This window comes from Botryllus schlosseri, unplaced genomic scaffold (assembly GCF_051294905.1).
Source record: "Botryllus schlosseri isolate E-star unplaced genomic scaffold, Bs_hap1 Bs17a, whole genome shotgun sequence".
Lineage (NCBI taxonomy): Eukaryota > Metazoa > Chordata > Ascidiacea > Stolidobranchia > Styelidae > Botryllus > Botryllus schlosseri.
In genome coordinates this window covers 1,594,405-1,617,572 of record NW_027648626.1, presented here as the reverse complement: position 1 = coordinate 1,617,572, position 23,168 = coordinate 1,594,405, and the positions used below count along the sequence as shown (strand labels likewise).

The following is a 23,168-nucleotide window of genomic DNA, read 5'->3' as shown; positions in this document are numbered from 1 at the left end:
CCGTTGCCGTTCTTACGGCGACAAAAAAGCCCAGAAAAAGACCCGACGAAACAAATCACTCACAAGGAATGGAAAGAACTTGTAGAAAGGGCTGCGGCTTCAAGAAAAGACCAACATCGAAAAGAACTGTAACATCGGGCACTCTAGGCCGAGGTCGATGCTACAGTAACGGATCACTACTGATGCGTGTCGTTCGACATCCTCCTATCAAAGATGAGCATGGATTAGGATTAGGTTTTGAAAAAACAGGATTTGTGAAATTTTGTCGGATTTGGATTGGATTTGGATTACACATTTTTTTCGGAACGGATTAGGATTTGGATTGGATTGACCTAATTTATGGGATTTTCTGGGAGATTGAAATGTCGTGTGGCGAATGGCGACAAACTTTATTAAGATCAGTTATTAAGGTACTTATGGTTACTAAGTTATCTTGAATCAAGTGAATCGTTGGTTGTGAAAGAAAATTTTCGAATCCCTCCATTGCATAAATTAGTATTTTTTCTGAATTTCCAGTTGGAATCGGATTAGGATTGGACATGGACTTGAATATGAAAAAGTTATGGATTAGGATTTGGATTTGAAGGTTCGGATTTGGATTGGATTAGGACATAGAAATTTCAAATCCGCTCATCTCTGTCTCCTATCTGTTCATGACATCGCATTTTACATTGTGTGTGACTTGTTCAGATGAAAAATATAACCCAACGGTACTGCAACTTAGAAACTTAGACACATTTCCTTCATAACATCGGCTGACAACTATCTAAAATTCGGCCGTCCTAGTTTCGAGCCGTATGACTTAGTTCAAGTCATATGACATGACTCGAGTAATGGATCGTGATTTGCGCAGGGTCTCTTGCGGCGATATGCATACGGCTTGTCTCACCGACCGTGGGATACTGATGACTTTTGGCACGGGCAGCGGTGGTTGTCTGGGCCACGGCGACTTTTCGGACCTGACCGAGGTGAATTTTTTTGTATTTGCAATGGGCCTGGTGCAAAGAATTGGCGAATTTTGTTATTTCGTGATTCCGGTGATTATTGGTATTTTGTTGTTTATAAACTTGGGTAATTTTTATCGCTGTCAAAATTTTGGTTATTTTTACTGTTTTTTTGTTTCTAAACTTGAGTAATTTTTGTAGCTTTCAAATTTTTGGTAAGCATTGTAGTTGTCGTTCCAAAATTGGGGTAATTTTCTCGTTATGTGATGTTCAAAAATGTTAAGCCTATGTGATTTTTTTTTCGTTTTGATGTTTGAAAACTTCAAAATATTTCGTATCTTGTCGTTAATAAACTTGCTTGGTTCTTGTCGCTTACCAAATTTGGGTAACTTTGTTGTTTTGCGACGTTTAAACATTTTTGTTATTTTTTTTTGTCGGTTTGACGTTTATAAATTTTGGTTATTTTTGGTATTTTGTCTCATCTAAACTGGGATCATTTTTGTCGCTTCCAAAATTTTGGTAAATGTAGCTGTTTTCTCGTTAGGTTTGGGTGACTATGTTGTTTTGCGGCATTTAAATATTTTGTTTTGATTTTTCGAGAATTTGGTGATTTTTTTTTTACACTGTCGTTCTGATATTTGGTTCATTTGTCACTTTTTTGTTTTCCCGTTCCCAAATTTTTTGTCGCACTGTCAATCGTCTTGACTATCCGTATTTTTCCTGCTATAAAAACATAATTATTCAACGCAGCACGCCCCCTTCTTTTCCGCCCCAATAGTGGAACGCCTGCTCAGCCACGAGGTGGTCGCAATTTCGTGTGGGTCCTATCACGTCATGGCGCTAACCAGAGACGGAGAAATCTATTCCTGGGGCAGAGGAGATGGAGGTGTGCGATTTGCAGACTCGCGATATGTTCTACTTTGATCGAAACTCGAATTTTTCGGTTCAGGCCGGCTGGGTTTGGGAGACAAAGCAACTTATTCGACGCCAAAAAGGGTTCCTATTACACAGCATTGTGAGGCGGTCTCTGTTACGTGCGGCAATGATTCTTCAGTCGTGCTGACGGCGGATAGGAAGATGTTGTGTACCGGAAGTAACCATCACAATAAGTAAGTGATGATTCTGCCGTAATGATGTTTTGTTGATTTTTCTCCTATGAATCCAAAAGAAAAACGTTCGAAATCCGATCAGTTTGAATCAGTTTGAAAAAGAAATCTGATCAAATTTTGCGAATTTTATAGAATTGGTTGTATGTTTAAATGTTTTAAAGACAAACCAATTTATTTTAAATTTTGAAATCTAATTCACTTGAAATATTGCTGTGAGTTGAAATCGTTTCAACTAATTCACATGAATTACTGCTTGTAAGTTTGAATCGTGTTAAATTTTGAAAACTAATCCACATGAAATATTGCCGTAAGCTGGAATCGCAATTCATTTTTTTTAAACTTGCTAATTCACATTCATATGAAATATTGCTGGAAGTTCGAATTGTTTCAAAAATTTAAATTTTACTTAATTTTAGAAGGTATTGCACACAGATTAATGCTGTAATTTAGAATCAGCTTTCAAAAGAATTGATTTTGATTTTTTGTCACCAGATTGGGTCTGGACCTGGTGACCAGTCGCCGAGTGGAGGAAGAGGTCCAGCTGTCGTTATCGTTCACGGCAGTGCGGACCGCCCCGTTTTCTAACGAGGAAATCTTGAAAGTCTCTCTCGGCACTCAGCATACCGCGGTCATAACAGGTGATTTCCAGTGAATTTTTTGTTATTTCATAATGGCTTATGCAGTCTGAAACAGAAATAATTTATTTCAGCGGCAAGCGCGTAGCGCTGGGGCCTTTGAAATGTGGCGGGGGTGCTGTCGTATAATGTTTGGTCGAGGTGCCACCTACTTTGGCTGTTACCCTGAGGTGACTGCTTTAGAAATTGTAAGATGTAGCATTGCGTTTGATGCTCGAGAGCATTTGAAGGGGGGCATGAAGTTGCCTGAGAGTGATGAAGTTTCTTGAACTCGGAAAGTGTATGATTTGTGTCGAGAAGTCCAACATTCAACAACGTCCATAATCCTAGTTATATTACGATTTTTAAATGTTATAGTTGCATCGTCCCACACGATACACCGATGCTAGATTGTGACTGGTACCGGACATTGTGGCCTATCAGAAGATGTCTCTGAATTACGAGCAACTGTGGTGAATGCGTGTGAATGTGAGCTGACACTTTTATAGTCCGTCTGTCAAGCATATGTGCTGAGTGCGTAGAATCACACACGATGGAGAAATAAGATATTTCCTTAAATAATATCTTGTCGTCTGGCGTTTAGAAATGCCTTTTGAATCTAAGAAACAAGGATTTTATACGTAGTAGCTTACAACGTCGAAGTAGCCACTCCGAGTATACTCGAGTAGGGCGCATTTTGTAGAATGCCACACTTAAGAAGCGCATTTTATGACAGCCCACAGTAATCAATCGAATTAATCTTTTTGTGAACACCTGCTGTAAAAAAATTGTTTGGCCCGTGAAGGGGCGCCGAGCTTGAATTCCGTGCCATTGGTTTTTGATTTAGCTTACTGTACTTGGTCAGGTACGTTTGAGCCTAGCCCGACTCAGGAAATAGAAAGTGTTGCACGGATTCTCTTCGGCAAAGTAATCTACGAGAGATTCACCTCCAGCTCGTAATTATTGCTCTGTGTGGTATTCCGTACAGTCATAATTTCATATTTGAGACGTCTCTCACTCAGTTATTACCTCCCGTGCCATCTCTGTTCTAAAACATATTCGGGTACCGTGACAGGGGGTATTTCACTCATTAAAGCACAAACTTTCCGAATATCTCTCCACACTTTTGAAAAATGCAAGCTTTGCATTAAAAACTGTTTAAGCGTAGGTCCAAGTTCAGGCTATTCGTCCGGAACTGTGTGACGCAACTATGCACCGCCAGATGCATAGTTGATGATGTATGACGTAATTATACGCCGCCGGCATACTGACGTTGCCGAGTTGACGGACTTCGCGAGCGAGCCCGCCCGTTTCTGGCGGCAGAAACAGCACCAGGATTCCGAAGTGACGCCGGCACAAAGGTTAAATTTACATTTTCAAATCGAAGCATAGTGGAAGACTATAAACTCCGATTAATCGTATCACAATGTGCAAAGCTACGCCCTAGGGTTGTTCAAAAATCGGCTATTTCATAAAATTGTTAGGTCGTCGGAAAAAACGTTGCACACAAATTCGGCCCAATTGCAACCAGTAGATGGAAAGCTATAGGAGTTTAAAAATTTTGAATTTATTATAAAAAAATTATTAAAAATTTTTCAGATCGTTTAGTTGTCTACAAAGACAATGTATAACAAATTTGACGTAATTCCAACTCGTGCAAGCGAAGTCATATAAGTTTCCGCTAATAATTCTCTGATTACCCCCCGTCAATGCTATTTTTCCGAATCTCAAATTTTCAACTGTAACAACTACGCTTCTACTGGCTGGAATTGAGCAATATTTGTTATGCATCGTTATTTTAGACAACTTAACAATTCACGGGGTTGACAGTAAAACTGGAAGTATTTTTAAAAAGTATTTTTATAGTTATACAGCTTCACATCTGCGAGCTGGAATTGAGCCAAATTCGGTGCGCAACGTTTTTTCAGCCAACCCAACTTTTTATCGAATAGCAGTAAAAATTTTACAAAAAATATTTTTGAACAACCCTACTACGCACGTTAGTGAAATTAACATAGCTGCGAAGTCGTGAACAATCCACAGATTTGGCACGAAGTGCGACGAAATAGGTGTGGTCGAAACAAGACCAATTAGTCTTTTATATGATGTGGACATGGCATTAGATTCTCTGTGTTGGCATACAAGGATGTTATCAAAACTTTCAACATGATTCGTGTTGTTGTGAAAGTGTAATGAAACCTCTTATTGCAGCCTCAAATCAGAATCAAATCACTCATGTACTCGATTTTGCCTGATCCAATCTTAACCTAATTTTATTCCGTCAGATTCTTCGACGTTAGCTGCGGCGGCACTTTTACTGTGACGATCACAGAATCGGGCCGGGTGCTCACGTGGGGTAAGACCATCCGTGGCCAACTGGGCCGGTCAGCTGCCGGGTCGATTTCGGCTGAGCCCCAAGCCATCAGGTTTCCCGGTTTTACGAACATGAAAATAGTCTCACTCAGCACGAGCCACGACAGCTTGTTGCTGGCTGTGTCAGGTGCGTGCCACGTTTTGCTAATTATTTATAATTATTATTAAATATTTATTATTTATATTTAACATTTTCTATTATATACAGGCTAATTACACATTTTAGTGCATCGTACCGAGACCAGAGGTCGCCTCGAGTCGCGATTCTAAAAATACGGAAATAACTCGACTCGAGTCAATTTGTGTACTGACTCGAGTCATTGCGCATAACTCGGACCAAGTCATATGCATCAAGTCTCAGACAGCCCAAATTTCAGATGTGAATATCACCAAACAGAGTTGTCAAAAGAGGTTTTAACAAAACTTTAACTCGAAACTGAGCATTCAACGCAATGACTTGGACTCGGACTCGACCCTCTGCTCGCTGACTTCGGACTCGGGCTTGACTCGGTGGTGAATTGAAAAGGACTCGACTTGACTCGAGTCAAAACTATAAAAGTGAGCTTGACTTTGGACTCGGAGCCTTGTGACTTGGTTCCAACCCTGCCAGAAGTAGATTTTGTGAACTTACACTGCTTCCTGGTATGAAAGTTATTAGACTGTTTCTACTTCTGGTTGATATTTCAGTTTTTCAGGCAAAACCAGGCCTAGAATGCCTACTTTTTTGCTGACTTGGAAATCGCCACTTGTACTTCTAGAAGACAGTTTTCCAGACAGCACTACGCCTAGAATACCTACTATTTTACTTACGCGAGAATTGAAATGAATAATATGCAGTTTAATTATCAGTCATTGAATTTCGTACCATTTTTGCCGGCCGTGGAAACGCGTTAACCTGCAGCTGAAATGGGATAAGAGGTTCAATATGAGACGCCCGAGGTAACTTAAGTGCGGGCCTAGGAATGGATGTGGATTGCATTTGCTAGCATTTTCAAGAAGTATGAATATTGCTTTATGGGAATTAATCTCATCAAATTGCATAGTCTTGAAGTCCTTGCTACAAACTAGAACACACTGAATTACTGATACAAAACCGTTTACCTGGCCGCAGAAAAAATCTGGAGTTGACTGAAGTCGACCTTGCATCGTACGAAGCATAATTTATCTTTTCTTTATAGGCATTGAGAAAAACGAACAGAACTTGGAAACGAAATTTCGGAACAGCTGGGATACCAACACATGGCGCGAAAAAGGCAAAAAGCCGCAATACCGATTCGTTTGATAAATTTAGATTATTTTATCGTCGCAATGCTTCGTTACCTACCTTTCAAATACTCGTCTTCCGTAAGACACTGTGACTTGAGCATGCCCGAATCATGTAACGCTTGCTGCCTCGGCGCAGAACTCGTTATACACACAAGTAATATGAAAATACACAATATAAATCTCTTGAGGCACACATGTACGGTACATGGTGCAAACTGCGTTCTGTAGAATTGATTTTGTAATGCGGTGCGCCACACACTATTTTTGTAATCACGGTATGCGGTCTACAAGCTTACTTCGCAATTTGCGTGTGCCGATAAGCATTTGTCATTCAATGGGTTACAGCAGGGGTGGGCAACACACGGCCCGCGGGCCGGATCCGGCCCGCGAAGGGATTTTGTCCGGCCCGCGGACAGTTTCCCGTTTTACATGATAATGTGGCCCGCAGCTACAGCCTGCCGAAATACCCCGCTACTTGATTACTACGTCAGATTTTAGTGAATGTATGCTATTTGTAATCGCAGCGTACGAGAGTGGAGCTTGCGCGTAAGTTCGTCGAAGCGAGAAGACTTGCATTATCGGCATTTACGATGTACTCAACCCTAATATCGTTTGTGGTAATCATGCTGTTTGCAGACTACAAAGGTCATTTACACCAGACCGATATTTCTAATTTTTGATTCCAACTTATAGGCTTTTGTAATACAACGCTTATGCCAGGGGTCGCCAACTTAACGGGTCGCGGGCCACTTTTCAAATTCGTAGATGCCGAGTAGATGCGATATCGAGATAAATAAGGCCACACAGATAAACAACGACGCTATCTCATCACCTACTCAGCCCTAATGAAGAGATATTTGGGATGCCGGGCTTATCGAACGCCTTGAAATATTAATTAGAGATTGCACCGTAAGTTTATTGATCACAGCATAGTGTCCTATATGGTGTGTACACATGCAAATCTCACGGCTCAGTGAAATTGGTCTACGTCACACTTTCCCTTTGGTCAAAGGCAATTTGACGGTCATTTTTGACCGGCTTGCCAAGCATTAAAATTGATAAAACTCAATCGAAAGCTACCGCGATACTGATTGCGAAAATATAAATTGTATTCTGCTCGTGCGTCACAATCAGCTTCGAATCTTGCACTGTAACGGAGATAGGCATTGTGACGCAACCATGCCGTCTGGGAGTAGGTGAGGGGCAGAGTAAACCGCAAGCCATTGTTTCGCAACCGATTGAGCATTCACATTCTTACTCTCGTGCGCGCTTGCTTCTGAGCTGCTCAGATGGCATGGCTGCGTCACAATACCAAACTCCGTTACAATGCAACATTGCAGGCTGATTTTTTTGGGGGTCCAGAACCTCGAGCAGAATAGAATTTATATTTTTTGGCAGCCAACGCCGCGGTAGCTTTCGATCGACACCCGTTTTATCAAATTTAATGCTTGGCAAGCCGGTCAATAATGACCGTCAAATTGCCTTTGACCGAATGTAAAGTGTGACGTGGACCAATTTGACTGAGCCGCCAGATTTGATATATGACACTATAATCAAAGAGAAGCGTCTGTATGACAACGCAGTTCCCAGATCTACATTATATCCTCGTCATTATTGGCGAGGAATGGCTTTGAAGGGACATTGCTGTCGTTAAAATACTATCGTTAAATACGATTTATTCCTTGTATATGTGGATAAATGGGCGAATAATGTATCGATTCAGCAATCCGGCCCGCCAAGTACTTGATTTTGCTATATCCGGCCCGCCGACTGGAGAAGTTGCCCGCCCCTGGGTTACAGCGTGATTTTGTAATTACTGTGCGTTATATACTGGCATTTTGCAATGTGTGTGAGTGCTTTGCGTATACTTGATTGAATTATGATTATTTCCATCGCTATTGGAATTCCATCACTTTATACTAGGCTTACCATATTTTGGAAATCAAAAAAGAGGACACTTTTTCAGAAATTTGCAACTTGCAAAACCGGAGTGAAATTCTCAAAAATCAGTTAATTTTACCCACTTTGTGATCGGTTGACTAAAAAAAAAAAAAAAAAAAAGGTCATCTTGTTCGCTCAGATCTCAAAATAACGTTTTTTGCTCCACATCGCCAGGTGGATGACTAAAAAAAAAAAAAGGTCATCTTTTCACTCAGAGCTAAAATCACCGTTTTTCACCCGTCGGAGCTTCATTTCTGTGCTATTATGTGACATATCACTCGCAATTTGCTCTAAATCTGCTCTAAATCCTAAAAAAGAGGACAAGATCTCAAAAAAGAGGACAAAAGGGCGTCCTCCGAGGACACTTTCAAAAAAGTCAAAAAAGAGGACAAATCCTCTTAAAAGAGAACGTATGGTAAGCCTACTTTATACACATTCAAACGCAGTCTGTCTTATAAGTCATACGATATTCTATTGTATATCAAGTGTTTCATTTGCTAAACAGTTTATGCTGGTGGAGTAGGTGATTGATTGATCGGAATTTTTGTGAAACTCATTACGAAGGTGTAATTATAGAACTATATGCGTACAGGGTTAGATATGATGTCGGCCAAGCAGTATTGTGATTGGTGCGGTGTGTTATTATTTCAACTACCTTTCTTGTTTTGTTATATGACGACGATTGCGTGTTGCCTTTTATGTGATTGCAGTTCATTTTATTATCCTGTAAGACTGTAATGAAATAGTGCTTCCCTTTACAAAAAAAATCGATTTCAAGGGCTGTCGGATGAAGACCATTGTGGTGCCGAAGCTTGCGAGTGTAGAATATTCCAGAGCGTGCCCCTAATACGGACCATTTTATTGTCAATGTTAAGGGTGCATCCAATTCACAATGCGTGGAGCTCAGCGGGTATTCTAGCGTACGCAGGATGACATTCCTAACGAGTTCTGATTCGGCGGACACTTCGGTCTGTCCGTGGACGGTGGACACATGAGCATGCGACATTATAGCATGCACCAATTGAGCATGTGGGTTCAATTACGGGTTACGGATGGATTTATGATTAGGTAAGGGTTATTTTCAGGGCCATGTTTCGGTTTGGTGAAAGTTTTTGGGTCATAAAGTCCCATGCTGAACTGTATTTTTCCATTGTGTCGCACGCTCACTGCTCGTACGTGGTGGCGCATCTCACGGTTCAGGTCCGGGGCCACAGAGGAAAAACTAAGGCGGCGGCAGCGTATAGGAGCCGACAGAGCGCGTTTGCCTGAAGGCCACAGAACCTATCTCAACGAAAATTGACGCCACAGAATCAAATATGGATAGAACATGCCTTATTCAACTCAAACCTCGCAAGAGTGCTAATAAAAGCCACGGACCGTTTCCCGGTACAAATGTGTGTAGTCGCCGTGCACAACCTTAACCAATCAGGGGATGAGTTTTAACCGAGATCAGACGAGATCGGGTGTGTTCAACGTGGTATGGTCGTAGGCGAATGATGTGACAATTTCTTCCGTTTTATGTGACAATTTCCGTCGCCATGCTGTCGACGAGACGCCAGAAAAGCAGATTGTCTGATTGCGCTGGGGCATTTTCGACCCGTCTGCCAGCGGTCGAATATCGTTGGCATCCTGCTCTGTTCTTGTATCTTGTCGACAAACACACAAGTAAGCTCTAGCTGTCAGAGTAGTTATTTTATTGCATTTTCCGTCATGTGAAAACAGTACGAGAGTTTGATATAATGAAAATGTGTTAGGCCGACTACAATTAGAAATTTCGCGCGATAGTTCATATGAAAATAAAGCACAGCAATCGAATTGATCGAGTTTGTGCGGGAAAAAAATGCAAAAGCCTACAGGCACCCGGTATTCCCAGCCGGTCATCCATGCAAGTACTAACTGAGCCCAACGCCGCTTAACTTCCGACTTAACTTCGAGATCAGACGAGATCGGGTGTATTCAACGTGGTATGGTCGTAGGCGACAGTGGATATACAATCTGTGCCGTTTTATGTGACATTTTTCGTTATCTCAGGCGAAAAGTCGCCACGCTGCCAACGATGAGACGCCTGAAAAGCAGATTGTCTGATTGCGCCGAGGCACTTTCGGCCCAATAACTGGAAAGAAAAGTCTGCTAGCGGTCGAATATCATTGGCGTCCTGCTCTGTTCTTGTATCTGGTCGACAAACACACAGTAAGCTCTCGCTGTCAGAGTAGTTATTTTATTGCACTTTTCGTCATGTGAAAACAGCGCGAGATTTCGATATAATGACAATGTGTTAGGCCTAGTATAACTACAAATTGAAATAAGCGGCGGCCAGCAAATGATGAAATTCATAGTTGTACGTATAGGCCTACGTGAGCATACAAAACAGTTGCAATCAAATTGATCGTGTTTGCGCGAAAAAAATAGCCTACTACACGCGGTATTCCCAGCCGGTCACCCATGCAAGTACTAACCGTTTTTGTGATGTTTATTCAAATATGTACATAAAATATCAAAAATTTCATAAAGAAAATCTTTCCCCATCATCAGGTCATCTCGTCTCAGCCGTTGCCGAAGTAGGATTTGTATACGTGGTCGTAGTAGACGCCGTCGTAAGTTGGCGCACGTAGTCGCTCGGCTCATCTCATCTCAGCAGTCGACTAACCGGGCCCAACGTTGCTTGACTTCCGAGATCGGACGAGATCGGGTGTGTTCAACGTGGTATGGTCGTAGGCGACAGTGGATACAATCTGTGCCGTTTTATGTGACATTTTTCGTTCATCTCAGGCGAAAAGTCGCCACGCTGCCAACGATGAGACGCCTGAAAAGCAGATTGTCTGATTGCGCCGAGGCACTTTCGGCCCAATAACTGGAAAGAAAAGTCTGCTAGCGGTCGAATATCATTGGCGTCCTGCTCTGTTCTTGTATCTGGTCGACAACCACACAAGTAAGCTCTCGCTGTCAGAGTAGTTATTTTATTGCACTTTCCGTCTTGTCAAAACAGTACGAGAGTTTGATATAATGAAAATGTGTTAGGCCGACTACAATTACAAATTTCGCGCGATAGTTCATATGAAAATAAAGCACAGCAATCGAATTGATCGAGTTTATGCGGAAAAAAAATGCAAAAGCCTACAGGCACCCGGTATTCCCAGCCGGTCACCCGTGCAAGTACTAGCTGAGCCCAACGGCGCTTAACTTCCGAGATCAGACGAGATCGGGTGTGTTCAACGTGGTATGGTCGTAGGCGAATGATGTGACAATTTCTGCTATGATGTGACAATTTTTGCTATCTTGAAGGAATATTTATTAGTAGTATTTCTTACTAGAAATCCGAGAAATGTGTTGGATAAAATCACGCAATTTTCAACATATAGCCTACTCAGAATTTCTTCGCGGGCCGAATGAAATCATTTGGCGGGTCGTATGTTTGACACCCCTGATGTAGCTATACAGTTACTGACATATTTTATTAGCAGTTCTACGTGTGCGTGAGCGATACAACGCATTTTTGCATGTATATTTAACTTTAAATTCGTTATTTGATTCAAGATTAATGACCAATTGATCTCTTTAACACAGCTAGTAAAAGATAATGAATTTGAATGATCACTCATACTTCGATAATTCAATTTGACTTGAATTGTGACTTGACTCGTGACTTGACTTGACTTGACTTGACTTGACTCGAGTCACCTCCAAAAAACAAGTGACTTGACTTGACTCGAGTCACCTTTGAAAATCGATTGACTTGACTTGACTCGAGTCAAAATGTGCAATGACTCGAGATGACTCGTGACTCGAAGGTAGTGACTTGATCCCAACACTGCTATATACTACAGTTCAAGCCCACTGCAGATCACACAAAGTATAGTGTCATTGTTGAGCTCTATATTTGTATTCATTGATGATAGATCCCCTCTGAAATAATGAATTCGTTCGCCATTTGCATAAGCGCCTCTGCTTTCCCTCGATGAAAACAAGGCATGTGGGCTACAGCGATTTCCTTCAAAATAAAGCGCCATTCTTTAGACGTTTTTGTGAATCATCTGTTGTTTGTTCATCATGTATTTCGTACCTCAAGATGCTCTGAAGTAATCCTAAATCATTATCTGCCAACCTACCGACAGTGCGCTTTCACAATCGCCGTCGGTACCAGACTCCTTGATCCCCTAATCAGCAAGTTGCTGCTGCCGTGATCATTGAAGCATAGCCTTTTAGCCAATCAAGAGCCGTAGTTTCGTGATTACTAGCCTTCTCGCCGTTGTATGGTCGGTGGCACGCCCATTCTTCGGCAGCACTTTCAAACGCTTTGCACGAAATCTTAACGGCTTTCCTGTGAGCTTCTTTTTGGCCAATTGTTGTTTTTTATCAATAATCTATAGAATAAGACATTACAACCGAGCATTTTTAAGATTTTCCAAATTATGGACAACCCTACTGTACAGCTACTCACGTATTCTAATAGAAGTTGTACGTGTGCTTGGGCGATGAAATGTCTTTTTGCATGTTTATTTAACTTTATATTCGTTATTTTACTCAAGATATATGACCAATTCATCTGTCTTTCACAGGCTTAGCAAAATGTGATGGCTTTGAATCCTCATTCATACTTCGAAACTCAATTTGACTTGAATTGTGACTTGACTCGTGACTTGACTTGACTTGACTCGACTTGACTCGAGTCACCTCCAAACGGGTGACTTGACTTGACTCGAGTCACCTTCGAAAATCGATTGACTTGACTTGACTCGAGTCAAATGTTCAATGACTCGAAATGACTTGTGACTCGAAGGTAGTGACTTGATCCCAACACTGCTAGAAGGTAGGAAGATGATATTTTATTGATATTTTACTCGATCTGAATGTGTAGCTCATTTTAATACATTTCACAGTAATCCGCTGTTTCAAGTTCGTTTGAGGATGGCATGGGCGAAACCGCTTTGATAAATTTACGCATGTTGACGCCTTGCAGTCTCCCGTCTTCGTCAATTTATGCCTGTCTGTTTTTGTTAACTAGTTATCTACATTATCTCAACTATTTCTCGAGATACACCCGTCGAATGTATATTCGGAATATCCCAGTATCGATGATTCTAAGATAGCAAGCGTTAGCATAGCAAGGTTGTACAAGTCTTTGTGTGCTGGATTAGCAAGATTGACGCGCAAATGATCCACTAGCGCGTAGTATCTCGCGATACGAATCTTCCGCGTGAACTTGCGATGCACCCGATTCCATGGAATGTGCACCCCATAATATTGTTAGGCACACAGATAATACCCACCATGCATCTGTGGCTGCATGTGCATTTGGAATTCGCGTTGTACATGGTGAACTTTTCCTGACTCCTTTGTAACAATTGTATATTTTTGTTTACCTTAAAACGGTTGATCGCGTGGATTGATCGGAAAAGTGAGCGATGTAAAACTAAAAGTTTTCGCTCGGCACTGTGACGCCGTGAGGTCTTGTATTCCTGATTTGTTTGATGACTGACTGACAAACAAACAACCTCTATAAAATAGCTTAAACTCATGTTTGTGATAGAATTGGATGTTTCATGTAATAAAATGGTTATAGCACTAAAAGTAAAGTATCTCGATTTTGGTATGAGTGTATTTATATATTGTGTTTAATTACGTGAACTTCCGATAGTTATCATACGACTATATTACTACAGTTCTGTAAAGAAGGTATTTTCAGGACCTTTCTTCTCAAGTCATGTCAAATTTTGCGCCATGCATCAACCGTAGCGGTCACTCGTCACTGCGTGCAATGCGACAGCATAAAACACATGTGATGAGTAGGGCGATTTTTTTTGACCTAAAAAACGGAAGATTTTGACCTAAAAAATCTAAATTTTGACTTTTTTTGACCTAAAAAAACTGAAATTTGACCAAATTTTGACCTCACGTTTGCAAATTAGGTGTTTTCGCACATAATGTTAAAATTGTACTACTTATCTTCATTTCTGGTTGGAACTGTCTGTCCTTACAAAGTAGATTGGCCTGAAAGAACGTTTTTGGCTCAAAAACTGACAAATTTTTACATGAAAAAACTAGTATTTTAACGAAATCTGGCCCTATGAAGAATTGCAGTAGTTACATTACGTATTACGGTGGAATAATTAAAATTTGTTGTAGTACAACGAAAGACACTTTCCTACATTCTCGGGTAGAAAGTGTTTGTTTTGTTTGTTTGTTCTGTCGTATTCATGGTGTTTGTCAAGTATACTATGGTCATTTACACCAGGCCGATATTCTTCATTATTTTACGTAACTGCCAACATATAGCACGGTCCACCTCTTGGCTTTTTTGTAAGACACCGCTTACGCGGATGAGGTGGCGAGGAGGAGCCTAGGTAAACCTCCAACACTTAGCTATCGTAATAATGAAGTCGACCTCGGTCGGAATCGAACCCACACCCATTGGTGTTGCAGCCGCGGATTATACCACTGCGCTATCTCGGGTAGAAAGTGTCTGTTCTTACTAAGTAGCTTGACAAGAATGGAGAAAGAACGTTCAACAGCAGCAGTTGTTAGCTGACAACACTGAAGTTGTGTGCACACTGCTTGCTGGTGACGCACCGTGTTGCTTCATTCTGACAATGTTGTCTATATCACAATATTTCAGCTTGCGTTTCTTGATGTAAGAACCATGCAATGTCCAAGCAGTCTTGCTTCAGTTAGGATATTGCGGTACGTTGACCATAAAACAGTGTTGGGATGACTCGAGTCATGACTTGACTCGAGTCAGACTCGAGTCACTTTTTCGTATGACTTGACTTGACTCGAGTCACTTTGCTAAAATGACTTGACTTGACTTGACTCGGCGTATCAGAAAAGTGGATTGACTCGTGACTCGGAGCAAAATTCACGAGTCAATTTCAAGTCATCAAGTAATCAGTGTCGATAAAAATCACTGTATCTTGCATATGTTCGGATTGTTCGCGCAACGCTGGTGTAACCCGTGAGAGCTACCAATCAGTCAATGATCGTGCGTTTTACTTAGCCTTCACTGTTCTCTCACAAATATATTGATCGCAAACTAAGTGATCGAAGCTTACAGCCTAGGCTGTCGTAAACTATACTATAGTAAGGTAATTTAATAGCATAATATCTATTTCTGTTCTGCGTCCTTAACTTGACGAAACCTCTTGTTTTGTTGAAATTGAATTCGAAATACATAGTCCTCAACCATTGGCGCAGGGTCGTATTGTATCATATCAATATGCAATAGGGTAATGTATTGCATCTTATCAATTCGTTTCTCTATTTTGGCTGGTAACTATAAACCGAGGCTGTGCAATTACTTACGTAGTTTAATAGTTATACTTGTATCTGAGCGATACAGCGCCTTACTTGGGTGTATATTTAACTCTATATTCGTTCATCGGTTCAAAATCAATGACCACTCAATCTGTATTTCAGACAGCTAGCAAAATACAATGACGCAATCACGCCTCATACCTCGAAAAGGCAATTTGACTTGAATTGTGACTTGACTCGTGACTTGACTTGACTTGACTCGACTTGACTCGAGTCACCTCTATTTGTGTATTGTATCTTATCAAGTCGTTTCTCTATTCTCTATTTTGGCTTATAAACTATAAACTGAGGCTATATGCAATTACGTAGCTTAACAGTTCTACGTATATGAGGGCGATACAGCGTCTTCTTGCGTGTATAATTAACTCTATATTCGTTCATCGGTTCGGAATCAATGACCAGTGACAACTCAATCTGTATTTCAGACAACTAGCAAATTGCAATGACGTAATCATGCCTCATACTTCGAAAAAGCAACTTGACTTGAAATGTGACTTGACTCGTGACTTGACTTGACTTGACTCGACTTGACTCGAGTCACCTCTAAAAATCGAGTGACTTGACTTGACTCGAGTCACCTTTGAAAATCGATTGACTTGACTTGACTCGAGTCAAAATGTGAAATGACTCGAAATGACTCGTGACTCGAAGGTAGTGACTTGATCCCAACACTGCCATAAAACCATGTCACTATTTGTTTCATTTAACCGTTTATGATTCACAATGAGCAGACGATGGGCCGTTTACAACGGTAGGATTATAAAGTAGGCTACAAGCTGTAAATTATCAAATGATAAGTTCACAGACAGCGCAAAATCTACGATACAAACGAACTGTAGAGGTCAAAAAATGTTTGATTTTGTAAAGAATTTTGACAAATTTTGACCTAACGCTGCAATTTTGACCTAATTTTGACTTTTTTTGACATGTCAAAAAAAAAAATTGCCCTAGTGATGAGATTATTGTTGTTTTGGTACTGAATGGTGTTTCGGCTACAATGGTCATTCACGCCACGCCGATATTTTTTGATTACGTATCTCCGAATTAGAGCACGAATCTGCTCTAAAATTTTTTAAGACAACCCCTGGGCGAGGACAAGCCTGTATAAACCTCCAACACTCAATTAGGAATTCCGGAGCCGACCTCGATCGTACCTGAAGTCGCAATCCATTGACGTTGTAGATGTAGAGTCCGGACACGTGTCGTAACATCATTAATTTTGAAGCTACGCACCTAAGTTCATTCTCTTCAAACGGAATATATGGATTTCCGTTACGGTCGCTGCGAAACGACTTAGTTGAATAAGAAAAGGTTATGGCGATCCAGAGAGTTTGCAGTTTAACCGGGTTTAAGCATTGTCCGAACATTGCCTTCGCACTTTCTTGTACTTCCACACAGCACCGTAACTGCCGCACCCCAAACCCCCCAATTGGGGGGGGCCCGAGCTCGAAGGGGGCCCCAAATTATTGTGTGAATTAGCATAAATTATAGAGTTTTTTTTTTAATTTATACAGTTTTTTCCAAAATTTTTCGCGCTGCGCGCGATTTAAAGTTGCCAAATATCTTGATTATTTGGTACTCTTCCCCCAAGAAAAAACACGCAAGATTTATAGAAATGGACATATCGGCGTTGGCCATTAACACGCCACTACGCACCAAGATATACAACGATTTAGAGCTTATTCCATGCGACTCCATGTGCCAGAACCATCGGCAGCGCGAAAAGCTTGGCCGAAACGGACTGCCCTTACGCAGACCGAAAACTTCGTTATATATACAAAATAATAGGTTTAATTGTCCATAGGCGCCTAAATGACTGGCGCCATATGTTCCTGCCTTGGCAATCTGAACCTCATAAGACAAATACCATCCAGCAGGAAAAATATATGCCAGTGAAGAAATAGCAATTTGAAATCGTGTGCGTCTTTTAGTTTAGTATACGTTTGAGCGATTCTATATTTTTGATATAGCAGACAGGAGGTCACAAAATAAAATCATGTAACGAAGTCATACCAACGGGTCCGCCCGCCCGAAGATGTTTAATTATTATTTACGGGCCCTACAGTTTCGGGTAAATCTGATAACGTGAGCAGAGAGGACAATATATTGATAGCAATATTTATGCAATTCCCGATCTTATTGACCGATTATATAATGAATTATCGAAAATTTTCGCGCTTCGAGCTGGCTCACTAAACAGTGCAGCTAATTTCGTGGCAAAAGCGAACACTGTGATGTTTATCACCCTATGAGAACCCAAAACCCAATTTTTGTGGGGGGGGGGGGGCGGGCTGACGAAGTGCTGTTTCGTTCGTGCCAACGGGTACGCCCGAAGATGTCTAATTATTATTGGGCGGTCCTACGTTTTAAAACAGACCTCGCGCAGCTCTACCGGTAAATCTGATTACGTGAGTAGAGAGAGGATCAAAATTGATAGCAGTATATATGTAATTCCTGATCATATTGGCCGATTCAATCATGATTTACTGAAATTTTTCGCGCTTCGCGCGTCTAGGCGGGAAAAGCTCACCCACAAAACGGACACCCAATTGTCATGTCAAATAGCGTCAAAAAGCGGGTAGCTGAAGGGGGGTCTGGGGGGCGAAGCCCCCCAGAAGTTATGTTTATCACCCTATGGGGGGGCCAAGGCCAATGTTTTGGGGGGGCCTGACGAAGTGCTGTTACGGCCCTGCTTCCACATGTGCTCAATATTTCACTCGGTTTCTGGTCTATCAGAAAATCACTTTGATTTCAATAAAAGTGCCGTCATTTATGAGCAATATAGTTATTACTTGTATTACAGAGCTTACTCGTTGTTACAAAACCCGTGAACCACTTCGGCGGTTTTTGTATGCCTGGAAATATTGTTTTGGTTATGTTGTCGATTTTTATGTTAACAGCCGAATATAATTTCTCACTCTCTCGCGCGCGTACACATATATCTAATATTTAATCAATCGCAGTTAAAAGTCACATCACTACAAATGCGTCCCGGATCATGTCCAAAATTCATGCTATGCGTCTGTATGGTTCGGACGCATTTTCATTTAGGGATTTCCACTGCTGGCTTTAATTTCGTAAGAAATTTGATATGATGTTGGATTCAATACAGTGCTGAATGTGCTACGCTGAATGTGCGAAGTCTGATGTCCAGTGAATTTGGCGATAATCGCCAACGGTCAGCAGCAAACATGAGCGTGTACACCGGGTTTACCGGGTTTGTTTGGTTTCTGTCGGAGATTTCGCTGAATTCGCGGTCGAATCCTTAATCAGTAATCGCCACACTAACCTGTTTAGACGATTGGTTTCGCCTAAGACGTCTGGATCATTTCAACAGTGGCTAATTATCAGAAGCAATCGCGAGTACATTGCGGATCATTAGGAAATTCGTGAGAATCTCACGTCGTACTACCGTGAAAATTGTGGGGAAATAGACCAACACTCATTACCCATTTGATACGCTTTTTATTAAACTGTTTGACAATATTGAAGACCCGGATAAGGAGCAAAGGCACAGTAGTTTTATGACATGCCAGGCTGACGTTTTTAGAGTTGTTGTTTACGTTTTCCACATGCCTCCCTTGAATCTGCGTCTTCTTTGTCGTACCGCGGTGTTATTGTCGTATAGCGGAACTTGGTTTCTCGCGATAAGTTAATTCTGGCGATTCGTCTGTCTCGATAGGCTGGATTAGGAAATGCCGATACTTTTTCGCGAATTTCAGCGCAAAGATCTTCACATCTGCGGAGTTGTATGATTCAAAGCGATTATACGCGCACTCTGCACTTTAGTTATTGGGAGCCGACGTAATTTTTCATGACTGTAAACTGATACCAACACGTAATTGATCATTATTTACAAATGGTAATATAACACGATTGGTAAGGCTCGCCGCAAATCTACCACCCGCCGCCGGGCAACAGGTGAAGCGTCGCTTTCACTTCAAATGTTTGCTGGATCCACTCTTCTGTTATGCCATAGCGAGGATTGTTGCCTTGTGTTCTACTTCTACGGACATAATATGGGAGGACTGGGATTGTATTCACAACTATCGTATCAAACAGGACAAGGACGGGTTAATCAACTGGGCGGGGTGTTCATCAACGGTCGTCCCCTACCGAATCACGTGAGACACAAGATCGTGGAAATGGCAGCCGCCGGAATCAGGCCTTGTATGATAAGTAGGCAACTCAGAGTCTCGCATGGATGCGTCAGCAAGATTCTGTGCCGGTAAGCAAAATATTTTCGCCTCTCTACATCGCCTTTAAAAATAATCCATGCCTTTTTTCTTATTGCAAGACTTGACCTAGTTCAACGTGTATCGCCTGTGTTTGTATAGGTATCAAGAAACCGGCTTCATAAAACCGGGAGCTATAGGCGGAAGCAAGCCGAAAGTCAGTAACGCCGAAATCGAATCCAAAATAGAGCAATATAAAAAAGAAAATCCGACGATGTTCAGCTGGGAAATTAGAGACCAGCTAATCAAGGTAAACACACTTCCACCGACTCTACCTCGTGATCAGTCCAACTATAGTCAACGAAAGTATTACCGAATTCCGAGGTTGTATTTGATATTCACATCAAGATGACTTGTTCGCCCTGAAGTGAATCATAAGTTCATAACTGAGCCGTGGTATAATCCACAGCTGCAACGTCAAGGGGTTGTGGGTTCGAGTCTGACCAAGGTCGACACTAGAATTCCTACCTAAGTGTTGGAGGTTTATCTAGGCTCCTCATCATAGCTACCTCATCCGTGTAAGGGTATGCGGTGTCTTAAAAAACCTAGAAATGGGCCGTGCTATAAGTCGGCAGTTACGGAATAAAATTGAAGAATATCGGCCTGGTGTAAATGACCATAGTAGTCGACAAACACCATGAATACATCAAAAACACACAAACCCTGAATGCCACAAAACAAACAAAAATACCAGCCCGTCGATATCCCCCCAGTCTCTGCTCATTGCTGAAGCATTATGGGACCTACACAGTTGGGTTAGTAATTTCGTTGTCGAAGTCGAGTGTGCGCACATAGCCTCCATTACGGTGGCTTTCTGAAGAAAATGGCTGCGGCCAAAATTTTGTTTTAGGCACGCCCCCTTTATGATGGTGAAAAATTTCGTGCCCAGCCCCTCTATCATGATAACTGAAATGTATATGGCAGTGGTCGGGAACCTTTTTCGACCGAAGAGCCATATTGGCCCAATATTTTCATTTGTAACTCCCAAAGAGCCATACATGCCAATCAACTGTTACGTCACAATTGAACATCCGTGGCGTATTGGTAGCACGAATATATGGGATTCGTATATGCGCCGAATTTTCTTGACCACATGGGTAGGTGGAGCCAAACATGGTCACTACAGCAGTACATGTTCGAGTAATACTATCTCTTATCTATCACATATCAACACATCATCATTGGTTCTTAACCGGGTTGCCGCGAGAACATCCAAATTCCGAGTAGCATATGAGAAGCTGCTGACAATGGTTATCATCCAAATGAGGCCGTGATATTGAGGATCGGCCGTAGGCGATCATCTTTTTTGGTTTACCATGATAATTTGTGTGTTAATAGTAACATGGCGTGCAGATCAGGGTGGCCAATAGCCACTGCCAAACAGTGACCATCTTGCTAATCTTCGAAATGCCTTAAATATTATCAAATTAATCGCCTATCAGGGGCCGGCAACCGTTTTTGTGAAGCGTGCCATAATATGCCAAGTTTTTACCAGCTTGCGTACCAAACATTCAATTTATTAATATTTAACGTCTCCAGCAAGGAATACCACCAACAGTTTTTCTGCAGCAGGCAACGGCATCCGTTACGCCAGTGATTCTATAATTATTGGTCGAGAAGGGAATAAATTTTGGTCGCTACCGCACACGGCGCCTTCCGCATTTCGACACGGGGCTCATTATTTTCCTCGGCAGGTCTCATTTGATACGTGCGGCTCAAGCTGCGGGCGCTAGACTATATTCGTCGCCGTGACAGCGGACAGGACATATCAATGTCGAACGTTTTGGCCAGCATGCGGCGGTTATTTTGTTTCGATGTTTTATCGCTGTCAATCATTTTGGTAACGCATCAGTGCGAAGCGGATCGACAAATTATCTGGTCCGACTCCGATCCGGTTTTCCAATTCTCTGGTCCGGCTCCAGCCGTATCAGGAAAAAATCTGATCCGGCTCCGGCTGGAAATGATAAAGTCCGGCCTGAAATCCGGCCCAACACAGTGGTTCTGTGAATATATAAAAATGGCTGGTTTATCTTCGCCCTGGCGCTTGCGTGTGGTTGGTTGGTAGTTATTCAGTTACAAAACTCATGCTTATCCATAAAGATTCCGGCCTTATCAAAAAAGTACTGATCCGGCTCCGGCCGTGCCAGTAAAAGTACTGATCAGGCTCCGATCCGGTCCGGCCAAAATTGAAAAATCCGGCCGGATATCCAATCCGGCTCCAGCCCATGCTCCGCACTATAACGCATACACCGAACGGGAGTCGCATGGTCACATGTTGTCCGCAACTTTATGTCTGGGTCGTGTCTTCTACAGCGTAAGAATGCCCAGAGCCGGAATTCCGGTTCATAGCAGAGGTGGTCAAAGTAGTCAAGAAAGCTACTCAAGTAGAAGTAGCGACGAAAAAATCTACTCAAGTACGAGTAGAAGTATACTTCTTCCATAAGCCACCTAAAACTACTAGAAGTAGAAGAAGAATTGACTGACTTTAAATCTACTCAAGTAAGTAGGTAGTCTTGAAAACAGTCTTAATTCGTTCGCATGGACTGTCAAAAGCCGCAAATTGAGCTATGCAGAAGGTGCAGAGAGCTTGATTCGTGATGCAACCCAGGAGGTATCAATTACCGACAGAATAAGCATTCTGTCACATCATGGGATGTAAGTTATAGTATTGATATGAAAATGCGATACTAATCCTTTGTTTACTAGAAGACCCGTTTTAGAGAATATCATGGCATGGCACCCTACCCCATATTAAAAGGCCCCAAGTTTAGGCGAAGAGCAATACGGAGAAGTTGTATCGGATACCGTTTCAACGCTTTGCGCGATTAGTATACGTTAATAACAAATATTGTGGATCGTAAAATTTCTATTTATTGTAGCTTTATTTTCGTATAATAGAGACTGGCTTTTATGCCTCAACATCAACATGTATGTTCTGTAGACAAAAGAATTGAAAGTAATTAAAACTCAAAGTATGATACTCGGAATTGAAATGAAATACAAATACCACTTCTAAAAAGCGGAAAATATATTTCGTGTCTTTTGTCAATAAAGCTTCAAAGGTGATATGCTAAAACAGGTTCAAAACGTTTAAAAATAAAACGGATTTTCCAGATTAGCAGGACACGCCGTGGGCCGCAAGATTACGATATGATAGGTCATTGCTACATTGCGAAACGGTAGTTATGGTGGTCCATATTTAGTATGATGAAATATTTGATATGGGCGACAATGCGTTGTGGGCGGAACCAAGCAATGTGGTACCTAAATTATATACACTGATATACTTTCGCGAAAACATATTTGTCACTACATAACTACTGCGCGCGAAGCGCAACAAAATGTCTGGCCTTTACTTGACTTTTATGAATATTAAAT

General features: G+C 41.6%; 1 protein-coding gene, 1 long non-coding RNA gene and 2 pseudogenes across 2 annotated transcripts; 2 read left to right on the top strand and 2 right to left on the bottom strand.

Moving 5' to 3' along the window:
- Positions 1–1,912: 1,912 nt before the first annotated feature.
- LOC145459786 (serine/threonine-protein kinase Nek8-like) lies at positions 1,913–4,238 on the top strand. Its single transcript, XM_080338334.1, has 2 exons — positions 1,913–2,053; positions 2,546–4,238. Exons 1-2 carry the CDS (start codon positions 2,022–2,024, stop codon positions 2,703–2,705), a joined length of 192 nt encoding a protein of 63 aa, XP_080194460.1. The 5' UTR covers positions 1,913–2,021; the 3' UTR covers positions 2,706–4,238.
- Positions 4,239–4,625: 387 nt separating this feature from the next.
- LOC145459600 (uncharacterized) lies at positions 4,626–8,456 on the top strand. The gene is made up of 2 exons (XR_013921475.1): positions 4,626–5,167; positions 6,219–8,456. It is a non-coding gene; the product is annotated as an uncharacterized LOC145459600 (long non-coding RNA).
- A 1,638-nt stretch (positions 8,457–10,094) lies between these two features.
- LOC145459797 (5S ribosomal RNA) lies at positions 10,095–10,225 on the bottom strand (annotated as a pseudogene).
- A 1,133-nt stretch (positions 10,226–11,358) lies between these two features.
- Positions 11,359–11,478, bottom strand: LOC145459794 (5S ribosomal RNA; annotated as a pseudogene).
- Between the last annotated feature and the right edge of the window lie 11,690 nt (positions 11,479–23,168).